At 44.7% G+C, this 27,685-nt stretch overlaps 1 protein-coding gene across 2 annotated transcripts in view; it reads left to right on the top strand.

Moving 5' to 3' along the window:
* The window catches only part of ACPP (acid phosphatase, prostate), a 183,349-nt gene that overhangs the window by 147,276 nt on the left and 8,388 nt on the right, over positions 1-27,685 (top strand). The window contains exon 11 of one of the 2 annotated variants that reach the window (XM_029589331.1): positions 6,593-7,164. The exons of the other annotated variant lie outside the window; for it this stretch is intronic. Within the exon in view, the coding sequence (XP_029445191.1) occupies positions 6,593-6,663 (71 nt within the window). The 3' untranslated portion in view covers positions 6,664-7,164. Of the gene's footprint in view, positions 1-6,592; positions 7,165-27,685 lie in introns of those variants that run through there. 2 annotated transcript variants of the gene reach the window in all.

Below are 27,685 nucleotides of genomic sequence, written 5' to 3'. Positions count from 1 at the left end.
GGCTAAACTCCGAGCTCTATGAGGCAACGTTTGTAAATATGAGTCCCAAGTACCAAGAAAAAGTTTCCGTCGTCTGGGCGAACTACGAGCGAAGAGATTTTCCATTTGCATCAAACTGTGAAGGTGATTCCGCCAGGACCAGAAGGACGGTGGTTCCGGGGTATGCCAACTCAGGAGGATGACCTTCTTTCCAACCAGCCCTGCTTTCCTCAGGAAATCCCGTGATCCTGGATTCAACACCAGGTGACGAGTGACACAATGAAACAGCCAGACATAAGGTGATAGCGGCAGCCTGGCACCCACTATCGGTTCTAAGTAAGTAAGAATTTGTTGCCAGTAAGTTTTTATACCCTGGCATTCCCAGAAAACATGTGATAGGGTCCCTGTCCTCATCCCACAGCGTATACATTTATCTGTGGAAGCAAGACCGGCTTTAAAGGCAAGCTGGGGAGACATATACGCTCGGCGTAAAAATTTAAGATGCATCTCTCGGTAGTACATATTGCCGGTAGTCGCTAATGCGCTCTTTATACTAATAGAAAAAATAGGCACAGTTAATTGGAACACCCCATCTCTGTTCCACCGAGAGACCGAGATCGGGTAAGAATCCATAGAGGTGCCACTGGCCAATTGTCTATGATAGAAGGAGAGCGACGGGTCTTTAGTGTGGTCAAACTTAAAAAGCTTAGCCAATGCCTTAAACGCTGCAGGATGCTGAGCTGGGGAACCCAGGGTCTTAATATAATGACTCAGCTGCAGGTAACCAAACATATGCATCCCCGGCAAGCCATATAAGTCCTGCAAATGATCAAAAGGTAACAAACGACCATCATCATCCATAACGTGTCCCATATATTGTATACCCTTGCTATCCCAAATCTTAAAATGGGCCGTGGTAGACCCTGGGGAGAAATCAGGATTACCCCTGAGCGAAGTAAAAGTTGCACAACAGCTGGAGATGCCGAGAGTTCGGGTGAGATGGGTCCACGTTTTCCACAGTGGAGCTATCAAAGGATGCTGAGCCAGAGTAGAAACGACCCGGGGACTAGGACCCATCAATACAAAGCTTAGGGCCAGTGATCTGGTAAAAGTAGCCTCAGCCAATACATTGACAAAGGGAGACGACCCCAGTAACCACCCTCGGATCAGGCGTAAATTCGCCGCCAGTCCATAGTGAAACATGTTGGGTATCCCCACGCCCCCCCTATGCCATGGATACTTCAGCCAAGCTAAAGGAATTCTAGCCTTCCCCTTCCTCCAAATGAAACTACGCAACAGCTGATCAATCCTACGGAGATCTTTGACCAAGAGGAGCATGGGAAAGTTTTGAAATACGTATAACCATTTAGGTAGGATTACCATCTTAAACAAGTTGACTCGCCCACTAATTGTCAGCAGTAGATTACGCCACGTATGTAGCTTCTCCTGGGTGATTTGAAGAAGCAGGGACACATTTCGAGAGTAAATTTGATTAATATCTGTGGTGAGAAATATGCCCAAATATTTCAAAGAATCTTGGGCCCACTGCAAAGGAAAGGTGTTCCCCCAACGTTCCTTCAACGAGTCTGGGAAGGCCAGGGCTTCCGACTTATCCCAGTTTATTCACATGCCTGAAAAGGCAGCATAGGGGTGAAACAAATCCAGCAGCGCCTGCAGCGACTGAAAGGGGGAGGTAAGAAAAAGCAACACATCATCAGCAAAGGCCGCATATTTGAAGATTTCTGACCTCCCCCCGCTATAAAACTGCAATCCCCGTATGGCTGGAGTAGCCTGTATGGCCAGCAGAAATGGCTCTAGGGTAAGGAGAAACAATAACTGGGACAATGGGCAACCCTGTCTAGTCCCTCTGCTAACAGTAAATGGCTCCATGAGTCCCCCATTAACCAGAATGCGGGCCACTGGGTCACTATACAGAAGCTCAATTGCCCGGTAAAAAAGTCCACTAAATCCCATTTGTTGCAATAATGTAAACATAAAGTCCCACTCCACCCTGTCGAAAGCTTTTTCAGCATCCAGGCTAAATATCAAAAAGGGCTCCTCCACACGTTGACTAAGCGCCATGGCAGTGACTATCTGGCGAATGTTTCTCAGGGCGTATCTGTGTTTGATAAAACCAACTTGGCCGGGTTGTATAAGATCAGGTAAAATGTTTCCAAGCGTTCCGCCAATATTTTCGCTAATATCTTATGGTCTGTATTGAGTAAGGAAATTGGGCAGTACGACTGTGGTAGCATGGGATCCCTGCCCGGTTTTGGTATTATAGTGACATGTGCCAAGTTTCCTCCAGGTGGAAAGGAACCTTGAGCAATTAAAGTCTGAAATACTGTAGAAAGAAGTTTAGCTAGCGGGTCCACCAGACATTTATAAAACTCTGCGCTATACCCATCCAGGCCCGGAGCCTTCAATTTGCGCATCTGATAAATAACCTTCCTAACTTCCTCTTCGGCTGTCGGTTCATTTAAGTAACGACTCTGTGCCACGGAGATAACTGGTAGCTGAATGAGATCCCCAAACGTCTCCCATTTACCTGCATCCCAGCCCTCTGAACGGTATAACTGGGAATAGTCTGTGTGAAAGGCCTGACGAATGTCTTCCGCCCTTGTCACTAACCGCTTCCCTGAGGTCACGATGGCCGGAATGGAACGATGTCCTCTGGCCGACTTAATCAAATTAGTCATCAATTTACCTGATTTTTGCCCAAACTGAAAGAGCCTGTATTTATAGTACAGTAAGCTCTTCTTAGTCCGTTGATGAATAAGGGTATTAATAGCAGTTTGCAAGGAAAGATAAGCTGCTCTATTATCCCCAGAGTTGCAATTTAACAGCCTCCGCCTGACCCTCTGAAGCTGAGCACTAAGTGTGAGGAGCCTTTTGTCTAACGACCTTCTCCTATATGCCACATATGAAATGATATCTCCTCTAAGCACAGCCTTGGCAGTATGCCAAAACAGAATAGGGTCATTAATATGCTGTGCATTCGTCAATGCAAATGCTGACCACCGCTCCTTTAAGTAGGCTTGGAATGCCTCATCGTCTGCTAGAAAATACAGGTATTTCCATATACGGGTGGAGCAAGAACTCAGAGGATCTGCCATTTCAATCCAAACAGGGGCATGGTCAGAAATCAAAATATCTTCTATTTTGGTTTGCCAACACCTTTGAAAAGTGATTCGTGCTCAGCAGCAGGTAGTCCAGTCGGGTGTGGGAAGCATGCGCCCTGGAAATATGTGTAAATCCCCTCTCTAGGGGATTTAATGTTCTCCAAACATCAGTGAGATGTAGAGACGTCTCCAACAATGCCAACCCCTTACTCGCAGGACTCAGAGATTTCGCAGGGAGAGACTTATCTAACAAGGGGTCTCTAACCGCATTGAAGTCTCCACCCACTATCAAAAGGTCCTCCATATGAGGAAGGAGTAACGCGCATATTTCATGAAAAAATGATGCCTGATATACATTTGGGGCATATATATTACATAATATGACAGGCTGTTGGTTGTGAACCCCGCTGATGATAATGTATCTCCCCTTGGGGTCCTTAATTTCCCTGGTGATCGTGAAAGGAAAGGACCGCCGCACCAAAATAGCCACTCCTGCAGAGCGGGAACTGGCCGAAGCATAGTGAACCGACCCCACCCAGTGCTGCTTCAGTTTCTCATGCTCGGAGTCAGACAAGTGCGTTTCCTGCAGAAAAGCGACATCCGCCTTCTGTTTGTGTAGGGATTGCAGAATTTTTGTGCGCTTAATAGGAGAATTGATGCCCCCTACATTCCATGAAAAGTAATGAAAATTAATGGTACTTAGAGCAACGCACTGACATGGCTACAGATAGCTAAAACATTACACTCATTTAGACGAGGGGTTGCACCTCCCAGCCTAGCGCTCCCCCTTTTAATGTTAGAGAAGAGTATCCAGTAAGAACTAATGGCTCCCCCGTGCAGCCTACCATTGGTCTCCGTTCCCCCACCCTGAACTCCCCCCCATCCCACCCCCCGTTGCCCCCACTGACTTCCCTTCATACCCAACATCCCTAACCCCACCATCCTGGGGATAGTGGTGTGAGATCCCTGTGACTCAGCGCTCGAGCCCACCTCCCCCCCCCCCCCCCCCCCCATCCTATGAAACAAACATCAACAACCCAGTCAACCGGACAAGGTTCAAACAGTAAGAAAACCTGAAGAAAAACCACCCCCTTTTTCAGCAAATATTGGTAACAGTCCCTGCTTGTCCAGTGATGTGTGGCCCTTTTAGTCTCCAAACTGAAGATGTCCACTTGAACACTGGCATCCAGCGTTGTGCCCTCTTCAGGCGCTGCAACTGGCTCACGATAAGGCCCGGTCTCAGGCTATGTTACATGGAGCAATGTACAGAAAAACCAAGACCGGCGTACTCCTCCACGTCCCCATCCGAACGACCGTGGGCTCAGATCCCTCGCCCTGTTCAGTGCACTCAAGTGCTCTGGGTGTTTGGGGCCGGCAAGGATTGTATATAGAGCTGCACTGAGTCCACGTCTGTAAACCAGCGAACTCCTTGAGTGGATTGGACCCGCATCTTAGCGGGGTAGATCAGCGCCGCCCGAATTCCCCATTGATATAATTGCGAGCAATATGGTGCCAAAGCTCTACGCTGTTGGGAGACAGATTGTGAAAAGTCCTGAAAAATCAGTACTGGCTGATTTTCATAGCTGGGCATATTTCCCTGCTGAAATGCCCGAATAATCGCTGACTTGTGGGCATAATTCAAAATTTTTGCGATAACAACCTGTGGTTTCGTCTGGCCTTCACGTTTGGGGCCCAATCTGTGTGCCCGTTCCACGTGGAACGTTCCAGATAGCCCAGTAAGCTGCAACGCTTGCGGGAGCCAACCCTCAAGAAAGCTGGGCAACTGATAGTCAGCGAGGCTCTCTGGTATCCCGACTAACCTGATGTTGGCCCTCCTGGACCGATTTTCCAGGTCCTCGATCTTGAGCGCTTGCTTTTTTAGCTCTGCCTGCAGTGTTGCAATATCTGCCGTGGCCACGTGGAGGCCATCTTGGTTCCCTGATACGCGGGTTTCCAGGTCTGCAAATCGGCGATCTGTGGCAGCTGTTCCGAGATTTTCTGGAGTTCGGGGGTGAGCGCTGCGAGAACCGCTGCCGTCAATTCCGCTGCCGGCGCCGTCGCTCCCTGCTCCACCATCCCGGGCCCCGCTTCCGGGTTCACGTCAGGCGGGCGGGCCTTCTCCCGGTCTTTCTCCTTTTCCTTCTCCTTCATGCCGACCCGTGTCGCCATCGGTTATGCACAGGTTTGTTCGGGCAGTGCCCCAATGTCTCCTTGCGTAAGATAGTCAAGCCTGGGACCGCTGATGAAATTGGATGGGGTTTAAAGCCTAGGCCCAAGCTCCGCGACGGGAGATCACATCCTCTCTCGTCAGCGCGTCACGTGATCCCCCCCTTGGAAGAATATTTAAGAAAGGCAGGATTGAATTGATGGCTTCGGATAGCTGAATGAAGACCTTCGGACACCCACCTTACGCTTAGACTTTATTTACTTCCTTGGAAAGGGGGGAGGGTAGGGACGGCTGGAAGTTGGGGTGGGGAGGGGGGTTGAGAAGGGGGTCGCAGACAGGTTACACTAAGTGAATGCTACCAGTTTGGTTGTAAACTGGAGAAGGGTCAGAAACACACCTTTCTCCTTGTTGTATTATCATTATGGAAAACTCTAATAAAATGTTGAAACATAAAGAAAGGCAGACTCTGGGGTTGACAGGTGAGTGGTAGGGTAGGAAGAATTCATGTCCATCCAGCAAAAAGCGGATTAAAAAAGCCCTGGATTTTCCTCCTTGTCACTCTCTAATGACACTATTATGTTTTCCAAAAGACAAACAGAAGAAGAGAGAGTGCACTCCAAAAAATCATCCACACATGAAAAGATGCACAAAAATGAGTCCAGTCATCTCTTTTCATTTGTGGACTATTATATTTTCCACCACAAAATTGGAGGGGCAATTTTCAGAGCCATTTAAATGGGTAAATTGGCTGTCTGAAAATTACCCTCCCTTAATAAGGCTAAAAGTAAGCGCAGTGTTCTATAACACTCCTACATGTAGGCACATCTAGGGGAGGTGTCCTGAGGGGTGTGACTTGGGAAGGATTGGAGGCTTATGCATGTAGATTTTATTTTCAAGTCTGTTCATGGCAGCTTCCTTGCAAAATCTTTCTGCACAAAAAGTGGATGCAAAAGTCCACAGGCAAGCTTCAAACGGGAAAGTGGATGTATGCTTTCTTGTAGAAACTTGGTGCAAAGCTTACAGGTTAAATGTACCTGCAGACCTTAACCCAAAGCTGTCTGAAATTTTCCCCAAAAATGTATATGTGGCTGGCTCTTTTCATCCAGAACTTGGTCCTATCAAGTTCACTATGTTGCGTTAAAAATTTGTAATATTGACTCCTTTAATATCTATTGTGTATCCACACAAACACCCCTTTTTCAAGGGAATGCAAACTAAACTCTAATTTGCATATTTATTCTTTTAGGCGTAATCACAGGATTGGCTGTCGCAGTTGGTTTTCTTTTTTTTTTTTGTATGTAATCTGTTTTTATTTTAATTGCAGGTCACAAAACGAAAAGACAGCAATATGCAAGAAACAGGCTACATGCATTCTTCCTTAGCGATAAAACATAAGATACAGCATAATAAATAACAAACAATATCAGAATAGCCTTGCCAATACGATACAACAGTCGAAGGTATCAAAAACAGCCTCTATAATAGCATACTGCATTTGTAAACCAAACTGCAAAATCATAATTACAGAATGATCATGATAGCCTATGATCCATAGTAACCTCCCAACCCCCACCCCCCTCCCCTCCCCACACTGGTAGATGATATACAAATTGACAGTATAGTGATACTGGGAAAACTATGACTAGGACCTCTATCAGAGATATGAGCAGGACGCCTCTAAAGCGATAAACTTTATGTGGAAGTGTGATCATCTAGCCATTTTTTATATGGGCCCCAAACAGCCTGAAAAGAGGGTAGACAATTCAGATGGATGGCAGTAAGTCTGCTCAATTGGTATAGAGAAAAAAGGCGATGCTGCACTGCAGCAAGCGATGGAATCTTAATCTGTTTCCAATGAATAGCCAACTCTGTTCGTGCTGCAATAAAGGTTTGCAAAAGCAACTTCTGGTGTGGAGTAGTATGTTCTTTCATAGGCGCACCTAATAAAACATGCCAGGGACGTGCCACACATGTGACATGTAACAACTGAGAGAGCCACTGAATCACCGCCTGCCAATAACCCTGGATTCTGGGACAAGACCTCCAAATGTGTAGATATGTGCCCTGGGCCCCGCAGTTTCGCCAGCAGCAGTCTGAAATATGGGGGTAAAATCTGTGTAATGCTAGGGGTGTGTAATGCCACCTATAGAGCAGTTTATAGCAATTCTCTTGTAACCCCGCTGAAATGGAACATTTGCCAGCAACAGAGTAAATGGTATCCCAATCATGGTCATCTAGAGAACCCGGGAAATCTAAGTCCCAGAGTGCCCTATATTTATGGGCCACCAACGATTTATTGTTGAACATAGCATAAATTTTTTATATAATCCCCTTCATAAACGAGGCATGTTGGCATAGTGTTTCGAATAAAGTGTTTTTGGTCCTCAAGGTGCCTTGCCGTATCCCAGTTTGTATGAAGGAGGATATCCTAGCGTATAATAAAAAATCCAAAGTGCTGCCGAAGTGGAGGTCACTAAGTTGCGTTCTAGAGAGCATCTTACCCTGCTGTAGCATATGTCCCATGCAGAAGACCCCTGACTTTTGCCACTCTCTAAGACCCATAGGTCGTTCAAAGCGGGGCACCGCAGTGTTTGTAAATAAATGGGTTAATAAGGAATGCGTTTCAGGGCCCACCAATTCCTTTTGCCAACGATGCCATATCCGCATCGTGGTACGCAGAGCGAAAGGGTAATAACCGAACACGCCCCACGTGGCACTGGGCTGCCATGGTATCGCCGTAATAGGGAAAGACCCTATCAACCCTTGTTCGAACCTCACCCACTGAGGAATGTCTCTAGATCCGTGAAGAGCCACTAGGGCACGCAGCTGGGCCGCATAGTAGTACCACAGTAGGTTAGCTAGGTGGAGGCCTCCCCTATTTTTAGGCAGATAAAGAATAGACCTCGCCACCCTGGGTGGACGTCTCCTCCAAATAAAGCCACACAGTAGTTGCTGCCATTGTTTGAGCAGTATAGAGGGGAGACTAATGGGAATAGTAGTGAAGAAATACAAGAAACGAGGGAGGACGCTCATTTTGATAATAGCCATGCGTCCCAGCCACGAAAATACCTGCCTATCCCATCGTCTTAAATTCTCCTTTATATTAGTCACCAAAGGATGATAATTTAGGGCAAACAATTGGTTAACGTGGGATCCGATTTTAACCCCTAGATATTTCAAATAGGAAGGAGCCCATAAGAAAGGAAATTTGGTCTTAAGGTCTTGTGCTGCATTAGTCGGGAGAGTCAAGTTAAGTATTTCTGATTTGTCATAATTAATACGCATTCCTGAAACGGCCGAAAAGCCTTGTAATTCAGCCATTACCCCTTGTAAAGATGCTTCAGGATCAGATAGTGTCATCATAACATCGTCTGCGAAAAGTGAGATTTTTGAGTGAACCATGCCACCCCAGATCCCTTTAATGGTCCCGGCCTCACGAACCCTAGTGGCAAAGGGTTCCAGGAACAATGCAAAAAGCATAGGGGATAAGGGGCATCCCTGTCTCGTTCCTCGCTGTATGTCAAAGGGGGGACCATATCCTCCATTAACCTTCACCCTAGCCATGGGACACTCATAGAGCTTGCAGTTGGTTTTCTGATCCTCTTTATCATCATACTGCTGGCCCTCTTGTACCGTTTTGTGATCTTAAGACGAAGTTATGAAAACATCTAAAGAAAAGCATGCAGAAAGCAAGCTAAAGATGTTTTGGAGCAACTACAAATTCATTGTTACACTCAGGTTATCTTTGAAGAAATGTTTATGCAGCCACCTACAAAAGACAGTAGCAGAAGCATTATCAGTAAAAACAGTCACAATCATAAAGTACGTCAGATTCCAGCAAAACGTATAATTAAAAACACTGCAAAGCACATCGTCACAAAGGATGGATACCAGAGAATACAAAGTACATGAATATTACATCTGTATTGAAAATCAAAAAAGTAGAGTGCAGGAGTAGTCTAGTGGTTAGAGCCGCAGGCTGGGAACCAGGGAAGACAAGTTTCATACCCTGCTGACAGACCTTATAACCTCAGATAAGTCACTTCATCTTCAGTTGCCTCCAATACAAACGTAAAAGGTCATTTTCAAGGGTGTTATATGTGTAAAAGTAGCAATTATCATAGCAATTTTCAAAAGCCCATTCACACGCAAAACCTTTTTCACAGTTCAACTCTATGGAGTGAATTTTCTGAGATGTTACATGCATAAAAGCAGCAGTTTTCAAAGGCCTATTTATGCATGTAAAACCCAGTTTTACACACACATGCTTTTGAAAATTATGGTCTTAGGGCCTGATTCACTAAGGCATTTCTCCCATTCTGTGTCTATGAGAAAATGCCTTGATGAATCAGGCCCTTATGTAAGTCCTACGGGGATAGGGAATTACCTACAGTATCTGAATGTATATTGCCTTGAGCTACCAATGAAAAGGCATGAGCTAAATCTGAATAAAGAAATAAATGGACAGATCTGGTAGTCCAATAGCAGTGCTGTGTGCTGACATGAGTTTGTTTTTCATTCCCTGGGCTAGCCAGAGCTAGTAATGCCATGGACACAGCGTTCATAGCCCCTGCTGGGGACAGAGTCCTGGCCACCGTGAAACAGTGACAGCTACCTCCCAGAACTAGAGTGTAGAAGTGCTGGGTTCCAGTTGGAGCCCCAGCCTCTGACCAAGAATCATCAATCAAATGCTGGACTAGGAAAAGTTATAAAAATGGGGGGAATGCCCTCGGTAGTTGTGCATGAAGCTGTTGTTGCCCAGTAGAAGCTGGTTTTGATTGATGAAAGCTTAAAGGAGCAGGAGGAAAATTGTTGGGCAAAAAAAAAAAAGAAAGCATTTAAAAAAAAAAGAAAATATGAAAACCAGCTCATGGAGGGAGTGGTGAAACAAGAACTCCAGCATAATCCTTAGCATCTCATTTTTAAAGGATTTCTTAAAATTTATGCTTTCAATGGAAATAAAACTTCAAATATCAAGCTCTTGCTACACAGATTTTAGAGTTTGTGTTTGCTATTGTATAGTAAGTCATTTTATTGGAATGACTTCATAACTCTTAACTCACCCTCATAGTGAGGGTGAGAAAGGCAGTCATCCTCCTTATTTATTTACCTCTATATAAGCTTCAGTGGCATTACATTCTTAAATATCTCTTAAGCAGATTATTCAATCCCCTACACTGCAAAAGCATCAGCCACTTCAATATGAAAAATATCCTTGTATGCGAATTGGCAGTCTCAACGCTCTTACTCATTAATATCTTGGCAGACTGAGAGAGATTTGTCACTTCTGAGACTTGAAAGGAGTGGCATAAAAATCAGAGCACTGAACTACATATCAGGAGAAATTCTAGGAGACACAACCATTACCAGTGTGACTTTATACAAGTCATTTGTTTTTCCCTGTATGATTCAGTTTTCCCATTTGTCAGTGAATAATAATGGTCAGAACACTGTTCCTGCTACTCTCTCTCCTTTTTGAAGCTTTCATGTTGTACGGATGCCAGAAATGTACTACCAGGCCATCCAACCTGGAGTGTGTCTCCAACATACGAGACAGACAGCAAAATGTTTTAGGATCTTGTTTGGGTGAAAGAAATTATTGTGAGAAACAATTACTTGTGTGAATCTCTTCAATATATATTCCAAGTCTACAAGTGCCAAAGCATTGTTAGGCCTTTATAAACCTGAGTCTTGGACTTATTCAATGGCAAATGAAAAAAAATAGCACATTACTTGTATGTGTAGAGCAGTTAAAAGGAAGAGAGAAGGGAAGTCTCACCTAAAGTGAATGTAAATTAGCATTGTAAAAAATAAAATATTTGAAATGTGTTTTCAGTGTTGCTTTGTCCCCTAGCTTTTATAAATTTTTTGAGTTTTTCTCTCTGCATATTCTCATTGCTATTATAGTGCCCATATATTAGCACACTTTATTTATTTATTTTATTTAGTACATTTATGAATCTCCTTCCAGATTCTTAGGATAGAAATATTTATTTCCAATAGAAAATTTAAAAAAATCATTGGTTTGTAACTTTGCATTTTATTCTGAAGATAATTCTTAGCAAAAATATGCAACTGGGAGGGAAGTGACGACATGGTTGGGGATAGCAGCCTAATCTGGGAGCTGCTGCTGCCGCGATTAATCACCTTACATCTGCGATAACTAACCCTCCGTTTTACCTCCACAATTACTGAGAGCATACCCTGCCACATCGCTATGACAGCAAAGAAAAAAAAGTGGACTTTCAGCGGTTCTCATACAATAAGAGCAGCCTGATGGAAGCCGAGGATCGAGTGAGTCTCAAGATGGCGCCGTTTCACCTCCCCAGAATTATGAAATGGATACTGCGACCTCAGAACCTCTGAACTCGTCCAGCTCAGAGCACCCTACAAGAGCTGAGTTTAGAGAGTGGTTTGCGAGCCTGAAAGCGGATATTAAAAACTATTGCCAAGAGATGGTCTCCCACATGGAAGAAATTAGAGGAAATGAACTCCATGGGCCATAAGATAGACGACTTGGATATGTGACTGGACAGACAGGCTGAGCTGACTAAACATAAGTCGACCTGTGAGGAGCTACAATTGGATGCCCAGCAATTAAAAATGAAACTCGCCGGCCAAAAGAATAGGGCCAGATGCAGCATCTTGCGCTTCCGCGGGTTTGCCGAGACCACTGCCAACGAAAATTGCATGGAATTATTGATCTGATTCTGCAAGCATCTCCTAGCTGTTTCACACCAGGCTACGGATTATGTGCCTCTGGACATTAAATTTGACAGAGCCCACAGGGCTATGCAAGCCCCCATATTAAACCGGGGTCGTGACATCGTGGCCTGCTTCCATGTCTTCCCAGTCAAAGAGCAAGTTATGCAGGCCGCCAAAGTGCAAAATATATGGCATTGGGAGGAGCAAGGAATTTCTATTTATGCGGATCTGTCTCAGGCAACGATGCAAAATCGCTTCTTTCTCCGGGAAATCACCTCCTTCCTTAGAAAGGAAAATATTAAGTATCGGTGGTTACATCCTTTTGGTCTGTCCTTTTCCATGGAAGGCGTCGCACATAAAATCAGCTCACCAATAGAGCACTCCCTATATTATCTCCATGCGGCTTTACCAGCACCCTGACCTAAGCTGGACTCTCTAAATCAACATCATCTAACCTTCCTACCCCGGCCTGGCAGAGAGCTGGAAAAAGAAATAGGCTGCGCAGAAATTTGAGCTGATCCCAGCATAGCCATACTTCCACCTGACCACAGGACATGGCATAGCAGCGGACTAAGTACTATAAGGTCTTGATGTACTTATAGATGGAACACAATCCGATTACCTTTATTTTGATATGAGGTTTATAGTTCCTTGCATTCTAATATAGGAGGTTCTTTATGACATGATATAGCTATTATACTAACGCTACCAATTGTTTTTGTATTTTGGTGGCGGAGGGATCTCCTCCCCATCTCATATGTTCATACCCCCCAGGGTAGGAGAAACAGGATCCTGCTGGGAGGGCAAGGCAGGCCACATTCCGACGGGTGAGGACAAAGATTGTCCTCAGGTATTTAGTGCTGTATTTTGGCATTACTGTATACTTGTTAATAATTCTTTAAATGTTTCAGGGGTCAAATATGCAAGATTTCCCTTTTCTTTTTTTTTTTTTTTTTTACACACCTTCAATATGCCTGGTTCTATTTTATTATGGGTTTCTCATTGCTGCAGTAACTTCTACTGGGGATATTTTTTGGCTTACATGACACTCATGGATGAATGGGGACTAAGAGCATCTGACCAAATTACTATTTGTAAATTAAACAAATGGCTAAAATCCACATCACCTCATTAAATGTTAAGGGTCTAAATTCTCCACAGAAGAGGAGTTTCCTGTTCAGAGAACTGGATATACATTTACCCAAAATTGTATTTATACAAGAGACTCATCTATCCAAAAGATTTGAACATCTCATGAGTTCATCTAAATACAACGCCAATACTACACCCCAAATAATAAACTAGCAAAATATACTGAGGTAGGCATATTGTTTTCACATAATTTTGTATTTGAATGCTCCTTCTGCCTATCTGACCCTCGGGGACGCTACTTACTACTACGCATTACAGTAAATGGGGTTCCTTATACCTTAGTAAATGTTTATGCCCCCAATAGAGATCAGACTGTTTTCTTTCAGGAACTCCATCAAATCCTGTTACAGCACAGTGAGGGCATGTTAATATTGGGAGGTGATTTCAATATTGCGATCTCCCAATATTTAGATACCTCCAAAGGACATGCGCATGTTGCCAAATTACACAGCAGGGCCCTCAAGGATCTCATGAATGACTTACAACTTAGAGATCCATGGAGACTCAAATATCCACTCCTATAGTTATTATTCTACAGTACATGATTCCTATTCCCGAATAGACTATTTATTAGTGTCTAAATCGCTCTATCACCATATTCAGAAAACGGAAGTGGGCATTATCACATGGTCAGATTACACTCCTATCTGCTTAGATTTTACTGCACAGGGTGTTGCAGGGGGAAACGGTTTTCGAGGCTCAACGACTCCAAATTAAATGACCCATCCTATATACATATATATATAATATATATTTCCCAAGCCATCCAAGACTTCTTTAATATTAATACTAGCTCGGTTGATTCTCCTGTGGTGGTCTGGGACTGCTTTAATGCATTTATAAGAGGCCTTTTTATATCTCGATCCTCTTTCCTTAAGAAGTGTAAGAATGAAGCCAGCTCCCAGTTGAGAGATGAGATAAGTCTCCTCTCAAAGCAACATATTACCAGTGGATCCCCCTCTTTACTCACTCGCCTTCGCAATGCCAGAGAGGATCGTCATAGATTAGAAACTGAATCCATAGCCCATTCTATGGAATTATCTTGTCAAGAGCATTTTGAAGGTGAAGGGAAGGCAGGGAAACTGCTGGCTAATAAGTTAAAAAAAAAACTTTTTAAAACTACATCTTAAAAATTAAAAATGAATCCGGTCAGATACTTTCGACTTCCTCAGAGATTAGCCAGCAGTTCCTCAAATTTTATCAAGCCTTTTCTACTGCTAATTCCCAGATCACCACTGAGACAATACAAGCATATTTGGGTTCTATATCTCTCCCACAAGTCACTTCGGAAAAGAGGGAACTTCTCAATGCAGACATCTCCTCTCCGGAGTTGTTGTTGGCCATTAAGAGTCTCAAAGTGGGAAAGACCCCAGGCCCAGATGGCCTTACTGCCAAATTTTATAAATTGTTCGCCCCTCAATTGGTTACACACTTAGAAAAAGTTATTCAATTATTTGCAGACAGGCGGTTCCTTACTCCCTGATTCCAACCTCACGGGTATCACTATTATAGCCAAGCCAGGTCGGGATCCAACCGTATGTGGTTCCTACCGTCCTTTCTCTCTAATTAATCTGGATTTGAAGTTGCTGGCCAAAGTTTTAGCTGACCGATTAAATGGCTTTATTGCCCACATTATCCATCCTGATCAAGCTGGTTTTAGCCCTGGTAGGATGGCTAGTGACAATGTTCGGGAAAATTGTAAATATAATATGGGGGGGGGGGGTCGCATAACGAACAAATTCCCACGCTCCTTCTTGCTATTGACGCAGAAAAGGCCTTCGACATGGTGCACTGGCCCTTCCTATTTGAGACCTTGAAGACCATGAACTTTGGTTGTTCTTTTCATACTTGGATACAGGCCCTCTACAGCAACCCCAAAGCATGTTTGAAAATAAATGGGGAATATTCTGACACCTTTCAAGTACAACGAGGCACCAGACAAGGTTGCCCCCTCTACCCATTCTTTTTGCCGTATTCTTAGAGCCAGAGGCCATCACCATACGCAAAAATTCTGCCATTTCCGGCTTTACTCTAGGGACAGAGAATTACAAACTTTCCCTTTTCACAGATGATATCCTTTTTACAATTAGCAACCCCCACTCCTCACTGATAGCCATTGAAGAAAATTTGGAGTCGTTTAGTGCAGTTTCCGGTTTTAAAATTAATTGGGACAAGTTGGAAATCTTAAACATTTTGTGTGATTCCATCACCGCAACATATCTGAAATCTATCCACCCCTTTAAATGGGCACAGTCCAAGATTAAATCCCTGGAGATGAACCTGGGAAAACATTTATATGACCTCTTTCACCTTAACTACATCCCTTTATTTCAGGCAATTGTGAGGGACCTGGATAGGTGGAACCGCCTCCTTATTTCATGGATTGGCAGGATTGCCATCTTAAAGATGAATGTCCTGCTGTGACTATTATACTTATTCTAAACCCTCCCAATCTCATTGAATATCTCATCATTAAAAAGGTGGCAGAAAAAGTTGATACATTTTATTTGGCAACACCGACCCGCCAGGGTGGCCAGATCTATATTATACCAATCCAAGCCTGATGGAGGACTGGAACTACCAAATCTTTCTTGGTACTATGCTGCAGCACAGCTACATCCCATTATTGATTGGCACCATAAGTCAATGGTGAAACACTGGGTTCAAATTGAACAGACCTGGGCAGGAGATATGCCACTGCATGCTATGGTTTGGCAACCTCGGCATTCCTGGCATCTATGCCCCAATTTGGCTCCCACTACTAGGCATACCCTGAATGTCTGGTCAGCCTGGAAGCATAAATTGGTAGGTCCTGCCTATTTTTACTTCTCCTCTCTTTTTAACAATGTTGCCTTCTCCCCAAGCATTCCTATCTTATCCTTCTCTGAATGAAAAACTAGAGGTATCTCTCAGGTGGATCATCTACTCTCGAATGGTAAAATCAGGCCCTTTGTTGATTTGCAAGCCGCTTATGGCCTACCACCCTCCAAATTTTTATATCTCCAATTGGCCCACTTTATAGCCTCTCTACAGCGAAACTCCCAATTATCCTCAGAGAGATCCCTCTTTGAGGGGTACTGCTCCCAGTCTCGCCTGGTTAAGGGTCTAATATAAAAAATGTATAAATTATTAAATATTCGGTTAAATATTAAGCCCTCCCACATAGTTGCCTGGGAATGTGACTTGGGCACATCACTGTCTGAAGACTAGTGGTTCCGGATTTTCTTAGGAACCAAGTCTGTTTCAATATCTTTTTCTTTACTCGAGCATGGCTTTAAAGTGCTCGTCAGATGGTACCTGGTCCCTCTTCGCCTCAGTAAATTCAATCCCAAGGTCAGCGGGAACTGTTGCAGGAACTGTTTATTGCCTGGCTCCTTTCTTCACATGTGGTGGGATTGCAAACATATCCAATACACTTGGCAGCAACTATCTACATTACTTACAACCATTCTGAAAACTCCCATACACTTAACCATCATGCAGGCGCTTCTCCATTTGCAAGATGAGACTCTCCCACTGCCTACCCAATCTTTTATGCAGCAGTGCTGCATTGCTATGCGGATGAAGATTGCGGCCTCATGAAAAAGGCCACATGCTACTATTCTCCAGGAGGTGTTGAGGCGAATCGATACCACCTGTACAATGTACAAAATCACAGCGGCTAAATATCATAAGATGGGCAAGTTTCACCTAGCCTGGTCCCCTTATTTAACATAGTGACTGGACCATCCAACATATAGCATTCCCCTTGCTTGTAATCCAGGCCATTCCTGATGGTTCTTTTTACTTATATTTTCTGCATTTCTTTTGTTTTTTTAAGAATTGAATTCTGTGTATCTTGTATTTTTCTGTAAAAGAAGCTTTTGTAACCTGATGTATGGTAATACAGTACAGTGATACCTCGGTTCTCGAACGCCTTGACTTTCGACCAAATCGGTATTCGACCAGGAGATTCGAGAAACTTTTGTCTTGGAATCCGAACAAATATTTGGAACTCGAACTTCCGAGATGAGCCGAGTTGAGCCGAATGGCGTTCATTCGGCCCAGCGCGCCTTGCTTGCGTCATCAGTGTGAGTGCAGAGAGAGAGTCACGCTTTGTGGAGAGAGTCACGCTTTACACTGAATTTAACCCTTAGACATGGGTCCAAAGAAAGCCAGAAGTGGTAATGCAGACATACATATTATATACAAATTAGGCCAGTAAATAGGCATTTTCTGGGGCTTGGAACGAATTAATCCAGTTTCCATTATTTCCTATTGGGTTTCATTGCTTCGGTTCTCGAACAATTTGGTTCTCGACCGTCCTCCTGGAACGAATTATGTTCGAGAACCGAGGTATCACTGTATTTGGGAGGGACAAGGGGAAGGGGGAGGGAAGGGGAGTTAGCTTATGGACTTTAAAAGCTGTCCTTGAGTCTTGTTGATGTATATTTCTTAACGACTTGTTATGTTTGATATGATGTATCTATCAAGGATCGCAATAAAAATTATAAATTAAAAAAAAAGGCAACTGGAAGGACAATTTCACTTTGACAGTGAATGTACCTGGATGAAAACATTTTTAGATTCAGACATTCTCTGAAGAACACAGGGCCCATTTTCATGTTACCTCTCTAGGGAACTGATTGGCTTATGAGAAGATTTAATGCTGTGCTACAATATTTATTACAATGGCCATGCCCAAACTATTTTTAATTTAACATTTTAACTTAATAGCTTGACATTTGGGACAAAAGTAAGCAAATGGAAATATATTTTTTTATGATTTTCTAATTTGAAATGTGTGGATTTTGTTAAAAGTTGTATGATAGCATTATGAGGGACCAGACTGATGGCATTCTGGGGGTTGAGGATTTGGGTTTGCATTGGTTATCATACACAGAAACAAACCATTGTTATTGTCAATTTATAACACATTATTCCTTTTTAGGAGATAAGGATTTGATGTACCTATTTTATTGTTATTTAAGATTTAAAAAATGATTTTAAAATTATTTAAGCTGATTATTTTTCACAGCTATATTTTTGAGGAAAAAATATTAATGTTTTCCTTTTATTCATCTAGCATGCAGGGAGACCAGATGAAAAAAAATTTGCATTTTTCTCACTAAAAGTCACAGGAGTTAGTCTAAATAAACTGATACGTAGAAAAGTTAACATTTTCTTTGGCAAAACATTAAATTGTTCACTGCCGGATCAATTCTGCCAAATTTGATGGGAATTTTGGGAAAAATAAACCCCAGTAAAAATGTTTTTACACTTCATGCTGGAAGGTTGTTTTATATTTCAGCAGTAGCATGTGTAGCAGAGTCCCTAAAACATGGAAAAAGGTGATTCCGGGAGTATAGGTTAGCAGAAAGTGATATAATTCATTGGTTTTCTTGCTTTGAGACCAGCAGCAGTAACTCATAGGGGTGTGCATTCGTTTTCAACTTAAATGGAAAACGCAACTTTTTTTTTTTTTTAACTTAAAAAAAAGATGAGGCTTAAACGATCGGATTTCCAACTTATTCAACATAGCTATGTTGAATACGTTGTAAATCGCGATTGTTGATCTAAATAAAAATTTAAACCCCTCACCCTCCTTAATCCCCCCCCCAAGACTTACCAAAGCTGGCCAAAAGTTCCGTGAGGGTCCGGGAGTGGACGCGTGGGGAATCACGTGACGTCGGCGTCACGTCGGAGTGACGCGGCGTCACGTGATTCCCCTCGGGTTCGCTCCCGGACCCCTCGTGGGGCCCAAAAGGCACTTTTGAGCCCCACGAGGGGTCCGGGAGCGAACCCGAGGGGAATCACGTGACGCCGCGTCACTCCGACGTGACGCCGACGTCATGTGCTCCTTGCAAAGGAGTTCAGGAATGGCGTCCTGACCCCGCTGGACCACCAGGGAGTTTTGGTAAGTCTTGGGGGGGGGGGGGGATTAAGGCGGGTGAGGGGTTTAAATTTTTATTTGCACATATGGACATAGACTCAACTTATGGAATTCTGCATATGTCCATATTGACCGCAAATGGGACCCCCTTTCGACTTATGGACTTATGAACTTAAACTTTTGGTCTGCACATCCCTAGTAACTCAGCCTAATGAGCCAGAAAGGAAGATCCAGCAGCCTTTAAATACCTATCTAACATGAAACATAGGCAAAAGGGAGGGGGAGAAGCTATGAGTAGGTATGTTGGAGATTTCTGCAATGAAATAGGCAAGTCCATGGAAATCGTTTGCTTGATAAGTGTGATAACACAAAGGAGCAGAGTTCTCTTTAGGGCACGCCCTATCCCCCCCTTCCCCCCCCCCCCCCAACTAGTCATTTCTCAGTTAGGATGGCAAAAGTTGAACACTACTGAGCAGGAAAGTGATCTAGCAATAATCATTTCTCATGACTCAAGCTTGTCAGTCAATGTGATAAGCAGCAGGGAATAGTAACAATATGCACTGGTCCATAAGAAGAGACATCATCAGTAGGGTAAAAAGAAGTAATATAACCTATATACAGAATACTGGTAAGATTCCATCTCAAGAACTGAGTTCAGTTTTGGAGGCCATACACCTTTATAAGGACATTGATAGGATGGAGGAAGTTCAGAGAATAGCTTCTAAAATGGCAATCAAACCCCACAAAGGAAGGCTTAAAGAACTCAAAATGTACTCCCTGGAGGACACCACAGAAAAGGGGGATATGATAGAAACAGCAATTTTTCCATAGGAAAAAACCCCCCTCAGTTACAAGGGGTCAATATACGAAGTTGGAGGCAGGAAGGCTCAGAGGAAACAACTGTAGCCAGGTAATTTGGTACAGTTCTGGCCAAGTGAAAAACTGTGCCCTCACCCATTACACAACACATGACACCACAAGTTGGAGGACTCTTAAATATTTGTAGAGCAATGCTTAAGGATGGTGCAAGGGTTATTAGGCACCCTAGGCAAAACTTATAGCCTTGCACCATTCTCCCACCTCATCTTGCCTTCCCAATACACAATGTGTATTGGGAAGGCAATACACAATGTGTATTGGGAAGGCAAGAACTGAGTTCAGTTTTGTAGGCCATACACCTTTATAAGGACATTGATAGGATGGAGGAAGTTCAGAGAATAGCTTCTAAAATGGCAATCAAACCCCACAAAGGAAGGCTTAAAGAACTCAAAATGTACTCCCTGGAGGACACCAGGTTCTAAAAAGACTCAAACCTCTTCTATTCTTCCACGACTTCAGGACAGTTCTGCAAGCCTTACTATTTGCTAAAATAGACTACTGCAGCGCTCTACTCCTGGGTCTCCCCAGCTCATCCACCAAACCCCTACAATTGATACAGAACGCCGCAGCAAGAATTCTGACTAACACCAACCGTGGAGAACACATATCACCCATACTCCATAACTTACACTGGCTCCCGGTGAAATACAGAATCCTTTACAAATCACTCACCTTAATTCACAAAGCCATCTACAATCATCTGCATCTGGACCTCAAATTCCCTCTCAATCTCCATATCAACAACAGACCGACCAGAGAAGTATATAAAGGAACCCTTCAAGCCCCACTTACAAAAGCCACACGCCTCACCTCGACCAAAGACCGATCCTTTTCTACAGCAGGCCCAGCTATCTGGAACAATATCCCATCCGACCTTAGACTGGAACCCTGCCTCTTAACATTTAGAAAAAAACTCAAGACCTGGCTTTTCCGCCAGGCCTTCTCCGATCCCTTAGACACACATTAGACGACCGAAAATCCATTATGAACAATGGATCTCCTGACTATCTCAAAGTTATGTATAAGAGCCTACCCTGACTCTTTAACTGTTGTTTTTATCCTAAGCACTACGTTCCTTTAGACCTTTCTTTCTAGCAGTCTTGCTTCCAAGTTTACCACCCTTGTTGAATGTAACTTTGTTCTTCCTGTTTTATCTACGGTTTTGTTACAGTTCCCCCTTTTTGATGTAAACCGATCTGATATGGTCCCTACCATGAAGGTCGGTATAGAAAAAGTGTTAAATAAATAAATTAAAAATGATAGGCCCAATATTCAAAGTGCACACAGTGATATTTAGCTGGATAAGCGGGACTTATGTGGCTAAGGTAGTGGCTGCTGAATATGCGCTTACATTCAGCAGCTGCCGCTTACCTATGTAAGTCCCTTATATGTCTAAAAATTACATGCACAAAAAGTAGACACATACTGGGGTAGATTTTAAAAGGGTGCGCGCGGGCGTACATATGCACGCACTACCCGACACGCACACGTACACCCGATTTCATAACTTACGCAGGCGCGCGCAAGTTATAAAATCGGGTTGGCGCATGCAAGAGGTGCACAATTGTGCACGCTGAGCCGCGCTGCCTTCCCCCGTTCCCTTCCCCCCCCCCCCCCAGCCCTACTCTAACACACCCGACCCTTGTCTTACCCTCTGCGCCTGCCGGCAAGCAATCCTCCAACACAGCGGCAATAGCCGCTCTGTCGCAGGCCTCTGGCCCTGCCCATGCCCCCAGATCACCCTGCTCCTGGACTGCCCCTTTAGTAAAGCCCTGGGACTTGCATGCGATCTGGGGCTTTACGCGCATTGCCGGGCCTTTTTAAAATAGGCCCAGCGCACGTAAACTTTTTAAAATTTGGCCCACTGGACTGATCGGGGACGTAGCGAGTTAGACATATAACATATGGCTAGCTACCGATATTTAGAGTTAGCCACAGAAGTTTATGGGGCATCCAAACTTATCTAGCGAAGTGCGCACATATACGTGTACATTCAGCAACTTTGCTGTGCCACTGAATATACATCGTAACTTAGCCAGATTAGTTCTAACCAGCTAATAGGCTCATTCATCAAAATGCGTTAGGGCCAAACGTGTTAAATGGGATCTAACAGGCGTTGCGCACGCGATAAATAGCACAATGCAAGTTAGCATGCATGCAAATTTAAATTTTATGTGTGCAAGTGGGAGGGGTTAATGCAAATTAAGGTGTCCTACAACATTCCATGATAGATTAACGCACACTAACATGGGATTTAATGTAAGAAATAACTACATCTTTTTTAATTGTGTTAGAAGGGAAAAAAGCTTTTATTGTGTGCCTGTGGCCATCATGGATAGCAGTAACTATCACACATGATAAAATGAGGCCTATCAGACACATCTATCACACCCTCCTGGGCCAATAAAAAAACCTGTTGTTACCTGGCCTGTCTTCCAAATCACATAATGTTTGTGGCAAGTTTACTTGTTAGGGGATACTGGATGCTTCAGGAAGCTCACCACAGACCAGAAGAAGAACAACAACAACCAAATGAACAGGCAAGGGAAGTTCCAATCCCTTCCAGGGAAGTCCCTGCACCGGAGCCCGAGCCACTGGCCCCCAGGGAGAGGGCCTGGGCCCACAGCAGTGCTTGGCACACAGGCAGGCATGGCAGAGATACAGGGAGCACATCTTTTCTCCACAAGCTTCATTGTGGCATGCCAGAGGATTATGTGGTTAGCAGGTATTGCCTCCGCTTTCAGGCTATCCTGGAATTATATGAAGAAATGTGAGGAGATCTGAATCCGGTAACGGAAAGGTCCCACTCTGTGCTCGGTCTCACCAAACTATTGGCCACTCTGCATTTCATAGCAACTGGCTCCTTCCAAACGACAGTAGGGCTCATGGGGAGTATGTCCCAAACCACTTTTTCCTGCTGTCTAATCAGGTCAAAGCAGCTGTATCTGACTATATGAATTGCTACATAGCATTTCCTTGAGACAGGCAGGACTTGTTGGAATTGAAGAGAGCTTTTATGCCATCGTTAACTTTCCCAGTGTTCTGGGAGCTATCGACTGCACTCATGTAGCCATCATCCCATGCCGTTCCAGGGAGATCTTCCGAAATAGAAAGCTCTTCCACTCCTTCAACATGCAAATGATCTGACACTCGAATGCACATCCTCGACATGCTGGCCAGGTACCCAGGAGCCATGCATGATTCCTTTATACTTAGGCAATCTGGCTTGTATGAAGAGTTTGAGGATGGCTTATATGGTGATGGTTGGCTCGTAGGTAAAAAAAAAAAGATGCTTCTTTCTTAGTCCATCTCTGACTGACTGTGTTTGCAGCAAATGGCATGGATATGGGGAGGGGGCTATGGGGGATGTAACAGCATCGCCATTGCGCCAGAGCCTGCCTTTCTCTCCCCATGCTTAAGAGGCCTGCAAATCTAGTGAAGCCATAAAGCTTGGAGTGTGAGCAGCCACTGCACACTTTCTATGGGTTCACTTTAAACATTGGCCTTTTCCAATCCTCCCATTTGGAGCAGTTAAAATCTCAGTGGTTAATCACAACCTTTAAGTGTTCACATTGCTGGTTCTTGCAGATCAGGTGTGACATTAGTGATGAGTTAGCCAGGATGTCAGGCACAGTTTGTCTTGCCCATCACACAGGTAAACCAGAAACAATGGCCTGTGCATTTTTGGGCCTAGCATATACCCTGTGTGAGGGCTGACATTTGTATCTCTGGAGGATATACTGCAGAGCAGACAGGGACTTGCACATTCAGACCACGAGGGAGAGATTTTTCTGCTAGGACAGATGTGGCAGCTCTGATATACTGCTTCAGGGTTTGATGACTGCTATGAACAAGAAGTCTTAGATTGGTTGTGAGGGGCTGCCACACATTTGGTGAAATCCCCAGATGCAGTTTACTAGTCTGTAAGATCTGACCCAGATTCAGCTAGTGCTATAGTTGTCATATAGTGTCACAGAAAAAGGTAGCATACACTTAGAGTAGGAAAATAGGCTTTTAAGGTTCATGCTAAGCTAGAGGTTAACTTCTACTGTTTTATAGCATGCTGTGGTTTGGCAGCCATATCTCAAAGTGACTGGTGTGAATGATGCCCCCATTCTGTCTTTGCTGCAGGAGATTTAAGATACGGTTGCAGGATCTAACTTCTCTCCCCCATTGCTATTCCCAACACTCACTGCACCAATCCCCATGTGACTTCTATTCCTATCGTTTTGGATTTTCTGCAGGATGGGCTTCAGAAGGGTTTCTCCCTAAGCTCTATCAAGGTTCAGGTGGCTGCGCTGTCTTGCTATGGTCCCAGGAGGGATGGCAAGACCATTGCCACGCATCCAGATGTTTCTCGCTTCCTGAAAGGGTCAAGCATATTCGTCCGCCACTGAAGTGGCCTGTGCCTTTGTGGAACTCAACATGGTTTTGGATTTCCTCGCGGGATCCACCTTCAGACCCCTTCGAGGCCTGTCTCTCCGGTCTCTCACTCTGAAGATGGTGTTCTTGCTGGCTGTGTGTTCAGCACGCCGCGTTTCGGAACTACAAGCACTATCCTGCCATGATCCCTTTCTTAGGATCACTCCCGAGGCTATCCATCTTCGCACTGTTCCATCCTTCTTGCCGAAGGTAGTCTCACAGTTTCACCTCAACCAAACTATCTCCTTGCCGACCACGGCCGGGTTAAAGAAATCTGAAGAAGGGCGCTTGCTGCGCCATCTCGACATTGGCAGATTGCTGCCCCGATATCTGGAAGTGACAGAGGCCGTAAGAAGAACTGACCATCTGTTCGTCCTTCATAGCGGGAAGAGACAAGGAGAAGCGGCCTCACGGCCCACCATCGCCCGCTGGATTAAAGAAGTCATCAGAGCGGCCTACGTAGAAGCCGGGAAGTCACCGCCTCTGCAAGTCAAGGCTCATTCTACTAGAGCCCAAGCAGCATCTTGGGCAGAATCTAGGATGATGTCGCCGGCAGAAATATGTAAAGTGGCGACGTGGTCCTCCCTCCATACCTTCTCCAGGTTCTACCGTCTGGATGTCCAGGCCAGGGAGGACACAGCGTTTGCGAGGGCAGTCTTACACGGTCCTCAGGCAGCCTCCCGCCCAGTCCGGGAGTAAAGCTTTTGTACATCCCATTTGTACTGAGTCCATCTGGCTACACGACAGGAAATGGTGAGATTACTTACCTGATAATCTCGTTTTCCTTAGTGTAGACAGATGGACTCAGCATCCTGCCCAGCTGCCTGCCTCCATTGCTTTCACCGGTTCAAGGTAAGCCTTATCACTTCATACATGAGTGCGTCCACTCTACCAGGTGTCGACGCCTCCCAGTTGGGAATGCTGGCGGTCTCCAGCTCCTATCAATCGGTCAGGGGAATCCTGTTTTTCACTATTTTTCTGATTGTCAGCACATGTCTATCCATAACAGCTTTTGCAAGGAAGATTACTGAGGAGCTTCGCTTCCTGTGGGGGTATATGTACCCGTGCTGACGTCAGATCCGTCTCCAACTGCTGGCACGAGCACACTGTACCCATTTGTACTGAGTCCATCTGTCTACACTAAGGAAAACGAGATTATCAGGTAAGTAATCTCACCATTATCTTGTATTACTGCCATTTTGTGGCACTATCACATTATATTGCACAATAGGCTTGAAGATTTCCTTCCCCTATAGAAATCACTGCATGCATTTTCATTTATAAACGTCTAATGTTTGCAAAGCAGCTTATGCATAAGTAATGGTAATAATAATATGGTAATAATATAGCACGACTTTCTTTGAAAAAAAGTCAGCCTCATTATTTTAGCACGTTTGAGGGAGGTGTAGAAATTTTCCCAAGGGAGCATCGGACACTAGCATAGGTCCCCAGTGGTCCCGTGGGAAAATTAAAGGGCCAAGGTGCCCATAACCCCTCCCCCCAGTTAGTCAAAAGCCACCCCGGAGGTCTTTGGAGACCCTTACCCCAACCCCATGCCACCTTCCGAGGCAGCCCTGGCTACCAAATGACAAAGAAATATGGGAAACTGCATGGTGACAGCTATTTTTATTCCCCCCTAAACCAGCAGGATCATTTTTTGGGTGATAGGGGCTAGGAATGGTGGGATCACTAGACCCCTAGTCATACTAAATTATTTGGAGGGGTGGGAAAATGATGTGGATACTGGGGGGGGGGGGGGGCAAAATCCAAAAGGGGCACTTTTGTTAAATAAGGGGGAGGATGGAAGAAGAGAGTAGGCCATTGCCATGCAGTTTCACACATTTATTTTTCTTTTGGAGGCCAGGAGCACCTTAGAATGCAGTGGGGGAGGTGGGGGTAGGGAGTGGGCAGGAGGTCACCATTGACCCCTGGGTGATTTTTTACTAACTAGGGGACTTTTAAGGCCTGAAGTCCTTTAATTGATGGTGGCTTCAGCCAAAGTGGGCAACCATTGTGTGGGAAACCCCCATACAACAGCTCAATATTTGGTCACTCATTTGTGCCATGATAAAAAAAATCCTGTCGTGGTACAGCCATGATACTTTGTGAGGGAGGGGGGCCAAATAGTGTGGGGATGGTCTTGTCCCATGATATTTGGTCCCTCCTGCAATAAAGTATTGCAGCTTAGTAAATCTCCCTATTTGCAATAAAGTATTGCAGCTTAGTAAATCTCCCAATTTGAAAAGAAAAAAGGAAACAACTAAAAAAATCAAAAGGAAGCGACCCAGAATCTCACGCGGTGAGTGTTGCCACGCCCCCGACAGGCACCCGGCCTATCAGAAGGAGCCATCGGGGACTTTAAATTTAAAGAACTTCCCGGCGGCGTTCTTTCCCTCTCAGCTCTGCTCCCGGTAGCAGCTTCCACGCCTCTTCGCCTCTGCCGGGGCTCCCGAGGCCCAGTCGGGGCAGGAGCCCGCCCGCTTCCGTTTTAGCGAGCCGTGCAGAGAAGGCGGAGCAAAAATTCAATTTGAAAAGAAAAAAGGAAACAACTAAAAAAATCAAAAGGAAGCGACCCAGAATCTCACGCGGTGAGTGTTGCCACGCCCCCGACAGGCACCCGGCCTATCAGAAGCAGCCATCGGGGACTTTAAATTTAAAGAACTTCCCAGCGTCGCGCGCCTGGGCGTCGCGCGCCCGAAGGAGCGTGACCTAAGGGGCTTGCCCATTAGTGCGCCCCTTTGTGAGCCTCTGGTGAGGTTATGGTGAGACTATAATAGTTACTCCTACCATCACTACTCAGCCTTGCCACACTATCCAAATCCATTCATACCTGTACTAGTCAGACAAGCTTCCAGCGCTCATCCCTCCACACCAGCAATCAACCAGCGCTCATCCCTCCACACCAGCAATCAACCAGCGCTCATCCCTCCACACCAGCAATCAACCAGCGCTCATCCCTCCACACCAGCAATCAACCAGCGCTCATCCCTCCACACCAGCAATCATCCAGCTCATCCAGCGCTCATCCCTCCACACCAGCAATCATCCAGCACTCATCCCTCCCACCAGCAATCATCCAGCGCTCATCCCTCCACACCAGCAATCATCCAGCGCTCATCCCTCCACACCAGCAATCATCCAGCGCTCATCCCTCCAAATCATCGGTTGTTCATCAACCTCATCAATCCGCTTCACCGAAATCACCAATCAATCTCGCTAAAAACCAGCTCTCCAGCTTTACAGCGACTATAAGCTTCAATGCCTATTGGTCTCCCAATTCCAATTTTCCATCAAAGGTCCATGTTCATAAGAAATCCTTCTGTGATTTCACGTCCACCTACCTACGGTATAGAAAAAACCTACCTACGGTATAGAAAAAACCTACAA

Source organism: Rhinatrema bivittatum, chromosome 2 (assembly GCF_901001135.1).
Source record: "Rhinatrema bivittatum chromosome 2, aRhiBiv1.1, whole genome shotgun sequence".
In the NCBI taxonomy this organism is placed as follows: Eukaryota; Metazoa; Chordata; class Amphibia; order Gymnophiona; family Rhinatrematidae; genus Rhinatrema; species Rhinatrema bivittatum.
The sequence above is the reverse complement of the archived record's forward strand: the minus strand, read 5'-3'. Positions and strand labels throughout refer to the sequence as shown.